This window comes from Theropithecus gelada, chromosome 3 (assembly GCF_003255815.1).
Source record: "Theropithecus gelada isolate Dixy chromosome 3, Tgel_1.0, whole genome shotgun sequence".
NCBI lineage: Eukaryota > Metazoa > Chordata > Mammalia > Primates > Cercopithecidae > Theropithecus > Theropithecus gelada.
Window position 1 is genome coordinate 145845049 of NC_037670.1, and position 18080 is coordinate 145863128.

General features: G+C 35.9%; 1 protein-coding gene across 2 annotated transcripts in view; it reads right to left on the reverse strand.

Annotated features, from left to right (window-relative positions):
• Positions 1-4709: 4709 nt before the first annotated feature.
• The window catches only part of FAM3C (family with sequence similarity 3 member C), a 47682-nt gene continuing 34311 nt past the window's right edge, over positions 4710-18080 (reverse strand). For both annotated transcript variants that reach the window (XM_025379504.1, XM_025379505.1), the window contains 3 exons: positions 15744-15828; positions 6967-7093; positions 4710-6379 (listed from right to left, as the gene is read on the reverse strand). In XM_025379504.1, the coding sequence (XP_025235289.1) occupies positions 6290-6379; positions 6967-7093; positions 15744-15828 (302 nt within the window). In that variant the 3' untranslated portion in view covers positions 4710-6289. The remainder of the gene's footprint in view (positions 6380-6966; positions 7094-15743; positions 15829-18080) is intronic.

Consider the following 18080-nt stretch of genomic DNA (forward strand, 5'->3'; position numbering starts at 1 on the left):
GGGATTTATGAATGTAATGAAAGTTACAGGATGTTCTTCATGGTTTGGTTATATAAACTTGGTTGAAAAGTAGGGAGCGAAGTGATGGGAGAGCTGAGATCTTAGAATTTACTATGAAATAAAATTAAAATACACTGCCTCTTGATTACTAAGCCCAAAGTGACTTACGCTGACTTCTATTTTAGATTGCAGTGTGGTTAACAGTTGGATTGTGCAAGAATCTAACAACCATTCCAAAAGAAAATAACTAGGGGGAAAGATCAAACTAATTTAGTGTGACATAAAATAAATACTTACATCCTTTTTATTGTTGTGCTTACAGCCAAATGTTACATAAGGTGTTATTTTTAAAAGATGGATTAAAATTTACTATTTGTAATGGTTTACATTCATATCCAAAGGAAAACCACTAGAGGTGGTTTGCACCAGATTAAAACCTTTTGAAACAAAATCATACCAGCAAAAGTGGCCTCTCTTGTAAAGTAATAAAGGAGAATCAAGTCAACACAAACTAAAGTTTCATGTGTGACTTTATAATTCGCGGAGTAAGTAAAAGCATCTGATTCGTGTATGTGAATTGGAAAGGCACAAAGGGCAGTGGCTGAGGGCTGCCTTTTTCCCTGTCAGATGGCCATTCAGAACCATCACAGTAACTCTACTCCACAGAGGCCAAGAAGCCTTTCCTTCTACATTTTAGTAACCACCTGACACCCATGATCATGGCCCACATTTACTTGGCCCTGTTTAACCAAGAAGAAAGGGCAGATCCTTGTTGCCCCTAATTACTCTTTGGTGAGAGAAGTATCACCAAATATACTAGTACATTTAAATACACCTCAAATTCTCTGGAAACCTATGAAAGGTGTAGATATACAAAATGGAAATCAATAACTACCTATGTATTGCCAGTACATAATCTTTTCTTTCTCTTAGTCCTATCCACTGTCATTGTTTTATCTCAAACTCCCTGGCAAACAAGGCTCTATGCAAGACAAGAAATAGCACAGGTCACAATAGCAAAATGGGAAACCTGCAGAAGTGAATGGGATAAATCCTCTCTAACATGTCCCCTACTTAATGGGTACAGGAACTTTGCAAACTGAAAGATACATTTCAGTTCTCAGTGTGAGAAATTATTTCCTTCACTGGCTTAAAGCTGTTTTGCTTTCCCCAAATGCCCAATTCATCATTTTTTGAGAAACTATATTTTAAAATGTAGGAATGATTTCAAAATTTCACTTGCCACAATTCCTGTGACTGTGCCTATATCCAACACACCCAGTGCTTTAAAACCACAGGGAACCTAATCCAGACTATTTCCATAACTTTAACACCCTTTTGTAAGGTCTTAACAGTTCCACAAGAATTAGCTGTCAATCTCATTCTTGGTCAAAAGTTTCAGATTTCCATAGAAGTGTAGGGATGAGCTCACTTACCTTAAATCTTAAGTCCTTTCCCTAAGGGAGAACAGGAAGCCATTTGGGGCAGGCTGCACTCCCCAGGTAAGGAGGCAGGACTTAAGTCCCAGTTCTTGCTCATTCCTTACACTTAAGGAAATCCTCACCAATTGATTCTCCCACTTCTACCCACTGAAAACCACAACTCTCAGGGAATACTGCCTTCTCCACTCACTAACCCAACATATTTCTAACCATAGCCCAACCATCATTTGCTTTTAAATCTCTCCTCTTCTCAGAGCTTGGACTCACAATGCATTCTCCTTGGGATTCCTTTCTGTTCTTGCCAAATAGAGCACATAATACTTCTGTAACCAGCCTTCCAAAAAACAGAGCACACACAAGCTAAGTAGTTTTTGGAGTTGAAATTTAAAATAATTTGAGATTTCCATGTTAATACCAACATCTGTAAATAATAAAAAAAAAAAAAATGCAAAATTCATGTGAAGTCTTACAATCAGAGAACTTCGCAGGCTCACACTGGGCTTTTTTGCTAAAAGACAAGATTCCCAAGGGTGAGCATTAGTCTCCTCTGCTTTGAGGGATATACTTACGGAAAACAGAGCAATTCTTTTCAACAGGTAGATGTCCAAATCGGCCATCTTATTCCATGGGTGATATAGGAGGCTACAGTTTGGTGGGGAAGTCACTGGCCTCACTGTTGAGTTTGTTCTGCGTCAGAGAGGGCCAGCTGAGCCCCAGCATCTTCCCCACTGTGATCAGATGCCACCCTGCCCTGCAGCGGGAATTGGGGTGGTGAGGTCATTAGGAGCAGGAATCAAGGTCTGCACTCTCTAGTGAGGCTCATCAACCAGCTGCTGCCACAAGAAGAGGTCAGCAAGGGCTCCCAGCCTCTTTGGCTTAAGTCACATACTTTCCCCTAAAGGCCAGACCAGCAATCAAGTAGAACCATTAAAAATGCTAGCTACCTGAAGATACACCAAAATACATGGAGATAAACTAACCATTTAAAATGCTAGCTACCTGGAGATACACAAAAGCCTGAATTCTACCTATGAAGGGGAGTTGGTGTCAATGTGTAATAAGTGAAAAGGCAGGCAGAATATGAAGTTAGAGGTTTGGAGGTCAAGGAGAAACTCAGGTGAAGAGATGAATGAATCCTCTCCCATGATCTTACTGCTCAAGTCATCTAATGGCTCCCTTCTGGCTATGATGGGACTGGAAAGCTAGAGAGGCTGACTTGTTACATCTTCTTTTGGGCTAAGATGCCTGGAAGACACATGGTTAGTAACAGCAATACTAGCAGTTGCACTGAATGAGTACTTTGTGCCAGGCACTTTGGTAGGCACCACAAACATTCTGGTATTATCCCTGTTTTACAGGTGGACACTGACTTCCTCAAAGTCCTCAAGGAGTTCACAGTGGAAGAGATGCATGTTCAGGCAAGTCTGCACTCTTAACCACTATGCCACACTGTCTCCCCGCTACAGAATTCTCTCCTCTTTAAAGGTTTTTCAGCCCTTTTTCTCTTTGGCTATCAAGTGAAGGAAATATGGGCAGACTATATGAAACATTATGAGCTTGCAGGTTGTAAGTCAATTTTCCCTGACTAAAGGAAGTATCTTTTATCAATTTAGCTTCAGATTGTTCCTTCAATATTAAATGCACCCCAGTGGTTGGCACAACTGATGCAGAGCTGAACAGTGAGGTTAGTAATGGCAACAAGTTGCACCCATGAACTAGCTGTACTACGAAGATGTCTTCCCCATGCTAACTTTGCTTATAAACTGCCATGGGACAAGCCCGAGAGAAACATCTCTTCTGTCTTTAACCTGAGAACTTCCCAGTCCCTTTTCCTTTCTGACCACTCATAGAAGAGATATCTAACTGTTCCAAGTGTTTCCCCAGTATAGCTTCCCTCAAGGTGTCTGCTCCCTCACGGGCCTGGAGGAAGGTTCTGATGGCAGAAGAGCCTCTTAGATTCCCTGGAGGGCTTTTACCATGCTGCCTGAACCATCCTTTGATGCTCTCTTCATGCTCTCTAGCAACAAATGACTGACACTCCCTCTCGAAGCCTGCTTACTTTTCACTCCATCTAGCCTTTGACTGGAAACTCAAAAAAAAAAAAAAAAAAAAAAGGATCACAATAAGGAGCAGAGAAAAGCTTAAATTGAGAGAGTTTTGAGGGAAATAGAAATTAACTAGTTATAGCATATGATCATCAAAAATCAAGTATGTGGTAGAAAAATCATTCTGAAGAGAGAATCCTTTTGAAGAATGCAAAGGTGCAATCTGTTACTCTATAGCTCTAAATTTACATGGATTTATTGCTGTTCAAGAGGTTGAAATAATTGAAGAGGTTTAAATGGCAAATCTTCTCCCTAATCAACACAAGCAATTTCTCTCATATTCCTTTGAAAAAGTATTCTAAATGAATTTCCACTTTTAATTGCTCTACTAACTGAACACGGCACATTTTGCATTCAATTAAGGGACAGTTTGTTGACCAAACTGAAATTATAACTTTGTTGGTCAGGTTATTTATAATTTATGTAAATTTTTAAAGTATAAAGAGCAATACAGGCTAAATGAACTCAGCTTTGATCTGTCATAAAATTATAAAACAGCTGATTCACTTAAAAACAAGTCAAATACAGAAAGAACAATGATAAATTTCACATTAATCCAATTAAATTCAGGAATATAAAGACTCTGGTTCAATTTTTCTTTAATTTCCCAAATACCACTTATTTTCCTGCTGTCTCTGTGCAATTTTAACATTCATATTACAATACACTTATTCTGGGACAGCATCAGATTACAAATAAAAAATATGCATTGATAAGCCCATAAGCACCATTTCAAAACTATGTCAATGTTAATTTAACATAGAAAATTCTTAACATTAAATGAGCACTGTTTCATGTCTAAAACCGATTTTAAAGAGGTATCTGAAAATGTAGTATAAAGTTATTGCTTTCAAGTTAAGCTGGCACAATCTATACAAGATTGAACTGAGACAAAAGGAAACCACAGCAGTTACATAACCAATCTTTGTCTTCTTTTGACATTTTATATATCTGGAAAATCTATCCTTTTACAGTCTTAATAAAAGGGCTTTCCCTGCCATCTACTTAACTTCTTACATGTTAAGATACATTTGGATATTACTATTTTTAACCACAGCAACAATTTTTTTCCAAGTTAGTATAATAAATACTTGAAAAACCTTGTGTGAGTTTTTGTGAAGGTCTGTAGGTGTATTACTTTGCTAGATAATACAAAAAAAAATTCACAAAGCAAAACCAAGAGTATTTATTTTCATTATTTTTTAAAAAGTGACATTTATTTCACAATCCCTAGAACTGTAAAATAACTATTCTTTTAATTTACAGAATTGAGAGATTTTAAATGTCAAAATACACATGCTGAATGTGATTTAGCATATAAGCACCAAAAATCCCAAAAGTATACAAAAATTGTTTAAACATATAAGGTGCATTTATTCATGAATTACATTCAGTTTGAAGGAAGAAACAGTACTCCAAAGTTCATCAATATTTAAGAAATTATCTGAATAGCTTCCAACTTGGTTTACAGCTAAATAACAGATACTGCTTTTAGGATTTTTTATACAATCCATCTAAAATTTAGGTTCGAAATTTAAGTGTTGCCTTACATTATGAATGGCAGTTTGATCACTAAATTTATGTTCCAGTTTGAGATATTTCATACACAACATATATTTAATGCCCTGAAAACGTCTGCTTAAAAATTTTGTTAGTGAACATCTGAAAGTAACAAAAAAGATAGATCTTCTATATTTTTATGTAGAATTGGGTATAAAGTCATTTGGGGTCAAACACAATTATTTTTTAAATGTTATCAGTCCACCCAGTAATAAGAACTTTTGTAAATATGCCACTATAGCTTCGGGCAATAACTGCTATTATGAAGTTAGATAAACACAGGATTAATTTCTTGGTTTACAAATCAAAATTATTGTGATATTAAAGCATGCCTCCTTCCAAACCACTTGGTCAATGCTGATAACAATTAAGAAAAACATATGCTAGTATTGCTCTAAATATACTGACTTAGCTGTCCTGAATGACCTAATTAGGTTGGGGAGGGGACTTGGCCTGGTTCTCCAGTTCTGTAAAACTGCCACCTCCAGCCTCACTCTAAATAGCTTATACAAAATCAAGTTATTCCAATAGCTAACACAAATCCAGCAAGCTGTGGTCCTAAATGCCATCTACATTTATATATTTACTTTTTACTGTGTACATTAAGAATTTTGTTGTGCTTTTCACATATCCAATGTGTGTTTTCATATTAAACATTCCTCAGTTTCTTGGGAAGGAAAGAAAAAGATCATGAAAAGAGGTACATCAGGAGAGTCGGACTGTAAAGTAACATTACACACACAACTAGCCAAATCTCTTTTTAATTTAAAAGATAATGTCATCACAAGGCAATATATAGAGGTATAAAAGAAAATAAAGTATCCACCCTAAAATCCATGTTATTCCATGATATTTTCACAGCAACTAGTATATATATCAATATATTTTTCACGATCTGTTCAGTTACACATTGGGTATGCTTTTAGAATTTAAAATATGTATTACCACAGCAGTCTAAACATTGTACTTTTAGGGAAATGTGCAGAGACATGGTTCAGTGATTTGATCATTGTGATGACTATTTACAATGCTATCTATTTACGTTAGCAATAAATAATCCTGATATCAAAAGAGACAATACTCATGCACACACCAAGATGGCTGCATGCTCTTAAAATATTTACACACAGCTCTCCCATTAATAGTGAAAGTGCGCTTTCTTCAATTCTCTCCACATTTCCATTAGTCTTGCTTCTGGGGGATGCATCCTTCCATTTCTACAACTTCAGGCCATCCTTCATATTTGTTTGTATCCTTATTGTTCTTTATGTGCTATTGGAACACAGTAACAATACACAGTTTAACAAACCTTTGTAAACTGCTGATTTGCAGTAACATTTTACACATTCTCATTTCAGTAATACTCATGTCAACAATGAGTTCATATAAATTACTGGTCAAGATATTAAATAAGTGACCCTCAGGTTGTATCACATACATGGCAGACCTTCAAATAACAGCTGAAAGAATACATTGCAGATGCTTTTAAAGGATTATTTGCTAGTCAAAAACTATCATTTACATTCTACTAAGTTCTAAAATATTTCAAAGCTTAACTGATTCTAAAATCCAAAGCTCAATTAAAATCCTTAATAATTAAAGCTTCCTAAAAGGCTTAAGATAGGTAATCCTATTCCAACGCATTGTCCTGTAGGAAAAAATATTCCCGTGCAGAATTTTTAAGTTTTGAATTGAAAAGTACGATGGTTATTTCAAATAACTGATTACCAAGAATTTATGACAAATATATGATATTTACTATCTGCTTTATCTGATTTTCAAATAGCTGGGATGGGAATATATACCGTAAGGTTTCATAGAATTTGTTTTTGTTAATTCTGAGAGTCTAAGACACTAACCTGTTCAAAAGGGCTTTTTGTCTTAATGCCCTTCCCACCACAGAAGACCCAGTTGTCTCTAAAACCAAGATTAGTAATAGATGTGCTCCCCAATTCAGCAATGAGCCGCCGTGCCTCATCATTGAGTCTTGAAGAGGGAGAGAAAGAATACAATAAACAGAGGGTACTGTAAGCTAATACTGATTCACTAGGATATTAACACAAAACATGAGACAAAATGAGACTTTAAATAACAGAACATTTTGGAAAATAACTTTTTTTTCACAGAGTAACATTTCTACCAGTTGAATTCTTTAGTGACAAAAGACATGAAATCCAACAATTAATTTTAAGTTTATTCTATTAGAAAGTACCTGTTAGGTTTTTATTTCACAACAACAATTCACCTTCATTTAACTTTTTAAATTATACTCATCAAATAAATAAGGGATATCACAGTTAGTAGATGTCTACTCAGGCTAATTCAAGGTCTTAAGCAATCAATATTTTTATAAAATTAATAATCTTTTTGAATCTCCACTAAACCCTCTGTAAATTACATTTGACCAGAATAAAGGTAAATGTGACAAAAACCTATATGTTTCTAACACTACGTTTTATTTAAAACAAAATGAATTTTGAGAACAGGGATATAAATTGTACTTCAGTGATAACTGCCAAGTGGTTACTTAATAAAAATGAAAATATTAACCACACAGCAGCTAAATGTCTACTAGCAGGAGGGGCAGTGACAAAAGTCAACCACTAGGGTAACTACTAATTGAAAGATGTCACTAAAAAATTTTGTGTAAGTGATCATCCTAATGTTCAATGATTTTCTTTCCTTTATCTCTAAGGAGAAAAGAAACTCAGCAGGATAAATGCTAGCTAGAGAGCTTAAAAAAAAAAGAAGAAGAAGAAGAAGAAATTAACTAAGGGCCACCTGTACACCTATTTGGCACTGAGTCCTATATACTGCGCAAAAGACAGCTCTAATAAGTCACTCAGAGAGGTCTGTTCTGCTAAAACCTGAGGCAAGGCAAGTTTTATATTTTCAAACGGCAGGAAAGTCAGTGAGGAAGGTACTTATTCATTCTACAGTGTTCTTTCAAACATCTCATGCTAGTATCAGTTAGCTCCTTTAATATCTTAGTGAAAGAAACACTACATACATAAAAACACTACATTTAACTAAAGAAAAAGGGATACTCATGGTTTCTTAAAAAAAGCTTCATAAAACAGGAAAGAACTACATATATCATTAAACTTTCGTGATTGATGTGAACCACATCCGTGGAGTCTGTGGAGCTGTTTTGGCCACAGCCTGGGCACTGCTGTCCACCTGGAGGAAGTTCATTAGAATCAACAAGAAAATAAGCCATAGCCTGTGGAGTATTTAGCCTTTCAGATTCACTTCCTATATAAAGTGGTACATTTATAGCCAAGTGAACTAAAAAGAAGTGAAATGACTGTGCAGAAGAACCAATCTCAGCCTCTGTGAAGATTGTGAGGACTTCACATGAAATCTGTGCATATGCGCTGGCTTTCCCTCCACAGTTCCTCTGCAGCTGTTTCCTGTGCCCATCCTTACATGAATTATCCATCACTTTTCACTTGTTTGCTCACTTGATAAGCAACCTTTGTGCTAGAGGGAAATGCCCCAAAATTGTCACCTGAACCTTGTTTTCTTGTTTCCAAATGCTACTGGGATGCCATGGATCTAAAAGACTGTCAAATTCCACTTGTGTAGTTTATCCAAATGTTCTATTTCTAATTATCTTATAGAAGTCCACACTTGCATCATCAGCACTAGCGATGAGTTTTGCTGCTGTAACAAGAATAAATAGTATTGAAATGTGCAGAGCACAGGCAGTAGGCTCAGTGGTCAGCTAAGTGGGCTGCCTCCTGCAAAGAGGCTTTGGGGTTCTATTCACATTTACATCTCAAAAAAATTATAACCGATATCTCACAGGCCTTTAGGGTGGCTCATAAACAGCTGAAATAATGAATGTGAGGTTCACAAATGTTAAGAGATTGCTTTATACAGGAAAAACTCCCTGCAAAGTAGGAGGTTATCCAAATGCAGGTCTAGCCCCCTGCCAAAAGTAAAATCTTATCCAAGAATTTTGCAACAACTAAGAAATATGTTGAAGGGCAGTCAGGCATTCTGATTTTTGTACTCCTGAATTTCAGAAGTGACCATTATGATCTGTATAAATAAACCAAGCTGACTTACAATCAAGCCAGAGATCTAGGAGAAACTTAAAGACTGACCTTTATGTTTTAACTCCATTAATCTTTTTCCTTGCTTTTCCATTAGAAGATAATGAGATCCTGTGAAGATACACATTAACAGAGCAGGCCTGAGCTTAGGAAGGCCTACTGGCAAGGCGGACCCCTGCCTGGCATCTGGCCACTTGGATTTGGGGAGGGCTCCTATCATTTTCAAAACTGTTAAGAATGGTTCACTCTGTCTAAACTGTGGGCAAAAACAATGTAATTTATGCTGAACACTTGTTTTCTCTCTGAGAGTCTGGTATTTTGGAACAGGTTAGGCAGAGGGTGCCTACATGACCAGCCCTTAATGAAATCCCTGGGCACTGAGTCCCTAATAAGCTTCCTTGCAGGCAACACTTCCCGTGTTGTCCTAAGTGGTTGTTGGAAGAAGCAAGCATGTCCTGTTTGACTCCACTTGGGAGAAGGCTCCTTTTTTCCCCCCTAAACTTTGTCCCATGAACCTTTTCCCCTTTGCTGATTTTGCTTTGTGTATTTTTGCTTTAACAAATCACAGCCATGAGACCTACTGGAGAACTGTCAAAACTGGGGGTGATTTGGGGGACGTCTAACACATAGCCCTGTGTATATCTAATTAGAATTTTACAACAAGATGATCTTGTCAATGACTTCGAACACTTTCTGATCTGCCTATATAGAATTTGGTGGATAATTTTATTATTATTTTTAGATATCTTCTATTTAAGTAAAAAAACTTTTACATTTCAAAAGTTTAAAATCATGTAACATAGCCAGTGTTTAATTGAATAGACAGGAAATGTCAAAATGCCCCTTTTTAAAAAAAGTCAGGGCAGCAAATATATTTTTATATAGCATAAAGGCTGGAGATACAAGCTTTTTATTCCACATAGGAGCACCCTGAGTTTGAGAACGGTATCAGGTTTTGCTAGAAGACAATCTAACGCTGCCCAGAGGCAATCTAAACTAGAAAGGGAGGAAGTGAGAACTGGACACAGGAGTCTGTGGGTTCTGCCTCAATCCTTGCTGGGAAAGGAGGCACATCGGACAGTCCTACAGTTGCACCATCAAACCAAGCCAATGTTGCCTTTCTGGAAGCACGGAAAGCAAGGAGGACAATATTAATGGCTCAATTCTGATTAATAGGGAAGAACAAGCTGGGAAGGAGAAATGTCAGAAACTCTGGAAGAAAATCACCATATTACCTCAGGGCGTTGAAGAGGAAGAAATGCTAACTATATAAGGCATAAATGGCGACCCAGCCTAGACTTTAAAGAGAACATATTATACAAAGTTCAGACTAGAAATTTCTATGAGGGAATACGACTCTTTAAAAACAAACAGAAAAACTCTAATTTTCACTATATAATTGCTAACACTCCCAGAAAAAAATGGAACATAGTTTCTAAATTAGTGCTACCATAAAGGAATGTTTCATGATGGGCTCAAACTTAAGAAAGGAAGTGTGCAAAAATACAAAGCAAACCACATTACTAATGACAACATTTTTAATACTACTCACCAGGAACACCTGTAGTGCTCAGAATGAGATGAAACTCACAAAATTATTAAAACACACAGAAACAGCTTCTGCTACTGTGAATAACAAAGGGACTCACTGTTTCACGAGAATGATATACCATCAGATCAAAGCATGACTATCTTTTCCAGGGAGGCAAACATTCTTCGATCAACATAAAAAGGGAATAGTAGCTCAAGAAGTCCATGTAAGTGCTCTAAAGTAAATTTAAGCCTCCAGTCCTGTAAACCCCCTCCCCAGCTCCACACTTTTAGATTGTAAAGGAACTTGTTGAAATAATCATCAAGGTAGTGTCAGTTATTTCAGTAATAATTGAATCCATCTCTCATGGAAAATGAGAGACGCTAAGACATGAAAAGCAAAATATCCCCGTTTTCAAAAAAGGCAAGAAAATTTTAGAAATAATGGTCCAATAAAACTAATGTGAATTCCTAACAAAATCCTTGAAGGGATGACAAGAAGATCCTGCGAGCATTAAAAAGCAATAAGGAAAGAAAGGGGAACAAAGGGAAACTAGTGGGAAGGAGAGGGAAATAAGTAAAGCCAAGTTAACATCATCTCAACTATTTCAGCTTTTGAAGAGGTTTTCAGGCAATAGATCAGGGTATTGTAATTAGCACAGTCCATGAATTTCAAGTGAGCATATGATAGTCTCGGAAAATAACCTCTATGCATAAAATAATGAAATAGCAGCTGGATGGTATTCCTGGTAGTGTACACTGGCAGCTGTCTGAAAAGTAGTTTCTGCAGTTGATTAAAAGATGCATCCCTTGGAGGAAGCCTCTAGCAGGGTGGCACACCACCCTTGGTAAACATTTTTATCAATGACTTATATTTAGACATAAGCATGACTTTGGAGACAGTACAAAGCCTGGATCATGGAAACTTCACAGGACGAATGTCAGAATCAAGACCAAGTGGGCCTAAATCAGCAAAATTAAATTTAACAAGGATAAATGAAAATAAAGGCCTTCATTTAGATTAAACAAAATCAAGTTCTGAATGAAGAGAAAGACCTGATTTGACAGTGGTTTAGGGAAAAAAAAAAAAGCCTGAGATCAAATGAAAAGATCTGAGAATTTAACTTGACCAAAAACTCACGCGCCAAAAATGTAATGTGACTGTTTAAAGAAAACTAATACAATTCTAGTCTGCATGAATATTCAAAGAAATGTAATCTCTAAAACATGGTAAGCTAGCATCTGCATTGTACCTTGTACTGGCCAGACCACATCTGGAACCCTGTGTTTGATGTGATGCATTCATTTTAAGAGAGACAATAATCAACTAGAGAATGCCTAAGAAATCCAGCCAGGAGGATGAAACAAATTAGAAGCTATACATGATAAAAAGTTAAAAGAGCCTGTGTATTAAGCCGGAAAAAGAGAAAACTAAAAGAAAAATACCAGTTAGCTTCAAATACCTGAAGTATCAAATGATTTGGGGAATACACTTACTGTTTTGTTGTTCCATCTATCCAAATTAAAGAACATCAGGCAGAATTTAGAGGGAGACCACTCTGAGAACATAACATTGTCCTGTGAATATTTTGTTTCGATCTATTTCAAATGGAGAAATAAAAGGGTACTGACACATTAAGTAGGTAGGGGGTTAAGTAGAGGTATTCATAGAGAACAAGGGATTCTTGCCCAGGCTCCAATGCTGCTTTAGGTGACCTTTAAGATCTCTTCTTACTCCAAGACATTCATATTGAAGCCTTCACTTAGGCATAACATGTCATAGAGTATTCTCTCCAAAAGGAAGAATACAATTGGCAAGTTTAGCTTGCTCATTCAAACCATTATCTCCTTTACAAACAAAGAACAACTCATTTTAGTAAGGGTCGGGGTAGAAAGTAGGCATCATTAGATAACTGTACTCCCTGAAGTGTAAGTTTTCTTAGATGTATATTTTTCTCTATCTTGTTTTTTAAATGGGCTTCATAGAATCAAGAAACACCATGATTAACAAAGGAAAAGAAGTTTCTTTAGGGCAGAACTTCAGAGCCATTCACTGTGAATCCCCAAAAGGGGTACAATATAAGGCACCATCCTCAAACTTCTTTGACCATTACATGTACTTGTAAAGGACTGGGGTTCTACCAAACACACTCTGGGAAATAATGTGATGAAGATTAGTCCTAGTCAATCTGCTGAAGTTCACAGCACTGCAAAACGGGCTCATTATGATTAAAAGAAACTAGGATCAGAGACGACGACAGAGAGAGAGCTGGGTACTGCTTTCTCTGGTCAACATGCCACCCAACTTTCTCTCTTGGACAGAGCTGGGACATTCAGTTTACACACTTAACTTTCTTGAGTATAAGTGGAAGAAAATGAGGTAAAATTCAATGGCCTTAAATAAGGAAAAGCCATAACACATCAGCAGCAGTAAGCAAGATTTCTATTCATATATAAGAGAGGGTATATAACACAACTGGTAAATCACTGCAAATGCGCCACAATCAGACACTTGCCAAGATAAAAGGTATTTATATATAATAGATGTAGATTGCTTTTCATAAGGATGTTGTCCATTTCAGTATAAAAGATATGATGCTTACAATTTCTTTTACCAGTATTTAGAAAAAGGAAATATTTGAAATATAAATTCATGTGCCCCAAACTCATACAACTCAATTCATTTAAATTCACAGAAGATGAATCATATATTGACCAGGTGACCAAATGTAAAGAAATTAAAGTTTAGATTTTTCCTTTTGCCCTTTGAACTCTCTCTTCCAAAGCTGCTTTTGGTGCATTTAATGGGCACCAAAAAAATAGCAGTTAAAAAGTAAACATCATTCCTCCCCTAGTTCTTAGTTGTGGTTACAATTTATTGTTGGCATATTAGCAGATTAAGGGGAGCAATTCTGATTCCCATCAGGTATAACAAAATAATCTGGTGAAAAAAGGAGGTCATGCTTATCAATTCAGAAAAGTGGGGCGTTTTCTTTTTAATGTTAAAACTTCAAATTTTACATATAATAGCCTATTCTCTCAGCAAAAGCAAACAGTTAGCTACCTGTTTTCTGATGAGAGCCTAATTACATCGTGTTTCATTCTATTTAAATGGATGAAAATGCTTGAATAGGCAAGTTTTGTGTTAACCTTCAATTAATGGATTTAATATATTCTTAGTTGAACCCGATAAAATGCACAATGTCAATGAAATTACTTCAAGCTTACAACCATTTATAAAGTAGCACTGTTTTCTTCATGTAAATCTGTGATAATATAGCTATAAAGTAATATATTTATAAAAATCAATACATTAAAAAGACATGGCACATTTCTGTATAAATCTTGTCGTATTAAGGTTCTGTCAAAATCTATAAAGGATGTTTTTTATCCTTGATAAGTCATCTTAAGAAAAGTCAGAGAAAAAATTATTTTTTTCTAGAAAGAAGAACATTAAAGGGGATTTAATCTCAACCAGAGAGGCATGAAGTCCAATTACTTTTATAAAACAATTTTAAAATAATTGAAATAGTGTCTTTTTGGAACAGAGATAAATAGGTCAAGTGAATGGAACAGAACAGAAATTCCAGAGATAAAGCCACATCTACATAAGAACACAGGCATTGTATGTCATGGGGAAATTACAAATGGGTTTTTAAAAATACATGAAAACAGTAAAATCATTGGAAGAGAAAAATCTACTAAATATCTAATCTGGAGGTGGAAAAATACTTCTCAAGTATACAAGTAGATCAGACTGATAGAAAAATACATAGACTATATAGGCATTAGTCTAAAATTCTAAAATTCAAAAGGCACCCTACACTAACACAATTAAAAGCAAATAATGTACAATAAATATATTTCTTTTTACATTAGAAATGGTTAATATCCTTAAAACATAAAGGAGTCTTACAAGTCAATATAGGCCAAGTTGAATGGTCAAAAGACAATTCACATAAAAGGGTAAAAAAATTAAAAAACACTTGTGAAAAAAATCCAATCTCAATAATAAAGGCATAGTAGACTAAGATACCGTTTCAAACTCTTAAAATAGAAACTTAAAAAAATTAACAATCGGTGCCATGGAACTTCTGAGAAAAATATAAAATTGGTAAAAAATTTTTAAAAATCCATTTTTAAAAACATGTTGCACATCCTTTAATTGATCATTTCTACTTTAAAAAAAAAAGTCTATCTTAAAGAAATAGATATGGACTGTTTAAACATTTCTAAGACAGTATATTTTGCTAAGTACAAAAATTGGAACTAGCCTGGGTCCAGCAATAGGCAGCCCATTAAACAGGTTATAAATCATGACATTTTAAAAACCAGACTAGGCAGGCATAAACATTTTTTTATAAAGAATATTTACTAATAAGGGGAAATATTCACCACGTAAGTGAAGAGATGTGCTATAAATACTAGCATTCTAAATAGTTAAAGCCAAAAAAACATGTGTGTTAAGTCATCTGGAATGGAAACTAAAATATCATCAATGTTTACAGTGGGTAGTGAGATGGACTGGAACTTGGTCTCTTTGCGCTTTTCTGTATTTTCCAAATTTTTACAACATATACTATTTTAAGAAAAAGTTAAAAAGTATTATTTATTAAACTTATTTAAAATACAGCACACTTGTATCTTTGACAATTAGCTCAATTTCTTGAAATTTACCCTAATGACATAATAGGGAAACTTTTAAATAAAGGTGAGCCCACAACTGCTGATGAACCATAAAAATGCTACTGAAGAATATTAATGCCAGGAAAAACAATTTCAGAATGTTAAAAAGCAGAACATGAAAGCATAAAAAATGTTATATATGATGTGATTCTAATTTCATGACAATATATGGGTGATAAACATTTACACAGAAAACCAGGAAGGAGGCAAAGTAAAAAAAAAAAATTGTTAAGTTGTGTTTATCTGGTAGTTTGATTACTTTGCTTTATGTTACAGATTTTTTTTTTATGAAAATGTATTGCTTTCATAATTACAAATTATAGCTCCAAAAAGTTCTGTAAAGTTTCAAGTTTACATACTTGGTTGCTCCATCATCATATGTTCCCATTAAAACTATTGTCCCATCTTGTATGGCCTTCAGAAACTCAATAAATGGTGCCACATCTGAAGAAAAAGAAAGGGTTGAGGTTTTTAAAAAATGACTGAATAACCATCTTGATAATCTCTAAAAGTAATATTATAAAACATGAAGTATCTGTAAAGCAATAATTTCCAATGTAATCCAAAAGACAGACAAATCTTATTAAGCGTTTAAAAACTGTTAAGTTTGTCCCTTAATATAATCCCAGCATCAACTTACAATTTGCCATTCCTGATTTATCCTGTGTCTTTTGTACTGATATTCCTGGGGCTAAGTGAAAAATACCATAGCAAAGTCATGTTAAAGCATGACTTATGAAGTAAGACATTTAGAGATCTCTCAGATTTGAACAATTGAGATCCTGAAAAACCTTATTCTGGGGTCCATGCATAAACTTAAGGAGTTTATGCATGGGAGGTTTCTGGACTCCCTAAGTGTATGTAAAATTGTTTGTATGGGCTGAGCACAGTGAATCACATCTGTAATCCCAGCATCTTGGGAGGTCAGGGCTGGGGCTCGCTTGAGCCCAGAAGCTTGAAACCGGCCTGGGCAATATAATGAGACCTCAACTCAACAAAAACATATAAAAATCAGCCAAGCTTAGTGGCATATGCCTGTAGTCCTAGCTACTCAGGAAGCTGAGGCAGGAGGACTGCTTTGAGGTCAAGAGGTGGAGGTTGCAGTGAGCTGAGATCACACCACTGCATTCCAGTCTGGGTGACACAGCAAGACCCTGTCTCAAAACAAAACAAAACAAAACAAAAAAACACACCCAAAACGAAAAAAAGCGTAACATTGTTTGTATAGGTACTTTACTAGAAAGAGGATACACAGCTTTTCTCCGATTCTCAAAGATATCTGTAACTTTTAGAAAATCTAAAAATACATATACGCACAGATTTAAAGGATATTTTAGGTATATCACTTGCTATAAACTGGGAGAAGGAATATAGGTTAGGTGATCACTAAAAGCCAAACTAATTGTAGCAAACATTACAGTCACTACTCATTTTATCTACTGAATCAAAATCCACAAGGACTCCAAAATAAACCACTTCAGTGACTATAAACTGTTGATGCCACATATATAGGTCAGATTCTACAAACCACTTAACATCTTGAACTCTTTACAGTGTCAGGATTCCTTATAGCTCTGAAGTCTAATTCAACTCCAAAACTGGGTTACTTCAAATGTACTCAGCTTCTTTCCGCAGCTAAGATTCCAAAGATTTTTGATAACTGATTATATTTCATAATAGCACTTTCAATTCAAAAAGATATAACAAGGCAGCTAAGAAAGTACTTCCACTGAAATGCAAAGGTGGCAATAAACTGCAACAATTTCCTAACTAGAAGAATGCTTCTAGCGGTAATTAATCTACCTGTGACAAGGGAAGTAGGGAATACCAGAGCTCCTGGTCACATGACTGATTTCAACAACAGCTTTGTAAGACTGTTTCTATCAACAAATTTTGGCAAGACCAATTTATGCCTTTAGAATCTAAAATCAATGGTCACATTTTAAGTTTATACAGCTTTGACAGCTATGCAATGTTGTCCTAACCTTATTTAAGAACAAAATAATATACGGCATCTTTTTTTTTGAGATGGAATCTCACTCTGTCGCCCAGGCTGGAGTGCAGTGGCATGATCTTGGCTCACCGCAACTTCTGCCTCCCCGGTTCAAGGGATTCTCCTGCCTCAGCCTCCCAAGTAGCTGGAACTAAAGGTGCATGCCACCACATTTGGCTAAGTTTTGTATTTTTAGCAGAGACGGGGTTTCATCGTGTTAGCCAGGATGGTCTCCATCTCCTGACCTGGTGATCTGCCTGCCTCAGCCTCCCAGAGTGTTGGGATTACAGGCGTGAGTCACCGCGTCCGGCTACATGGATCTTATTACAAGCTGAAGATATGTTAGAAAAGTTAAATTATCTGAGAACTTTTAACATGAATTTCAGGAAGCCTAATAGCTGTTGGCTTCTAGGGAATATATAAATGGAATGGGGAGGTGCAGAGGAGTCCTCATACTGATAAATCTCCCAAATTACAGAATCGAAAGATAAACCAGTGTTGGCCTCCCTTCAAACTTGAGGGAAAAAACCCATCCTTCTGGGCAGCGTTCTTCTTTGGGGTGCCAGTCCCTTGCCTCTGCATGCTGGTAACTTCTTCCCACTCCTTGTGGGACTTCCAAATATGGAAAGGGAAAATATCTGTGGATTGCTTTATATCCAGTCAACAAGAAAGAAAATTCTATTTCTTCCCTCAAATATTCATC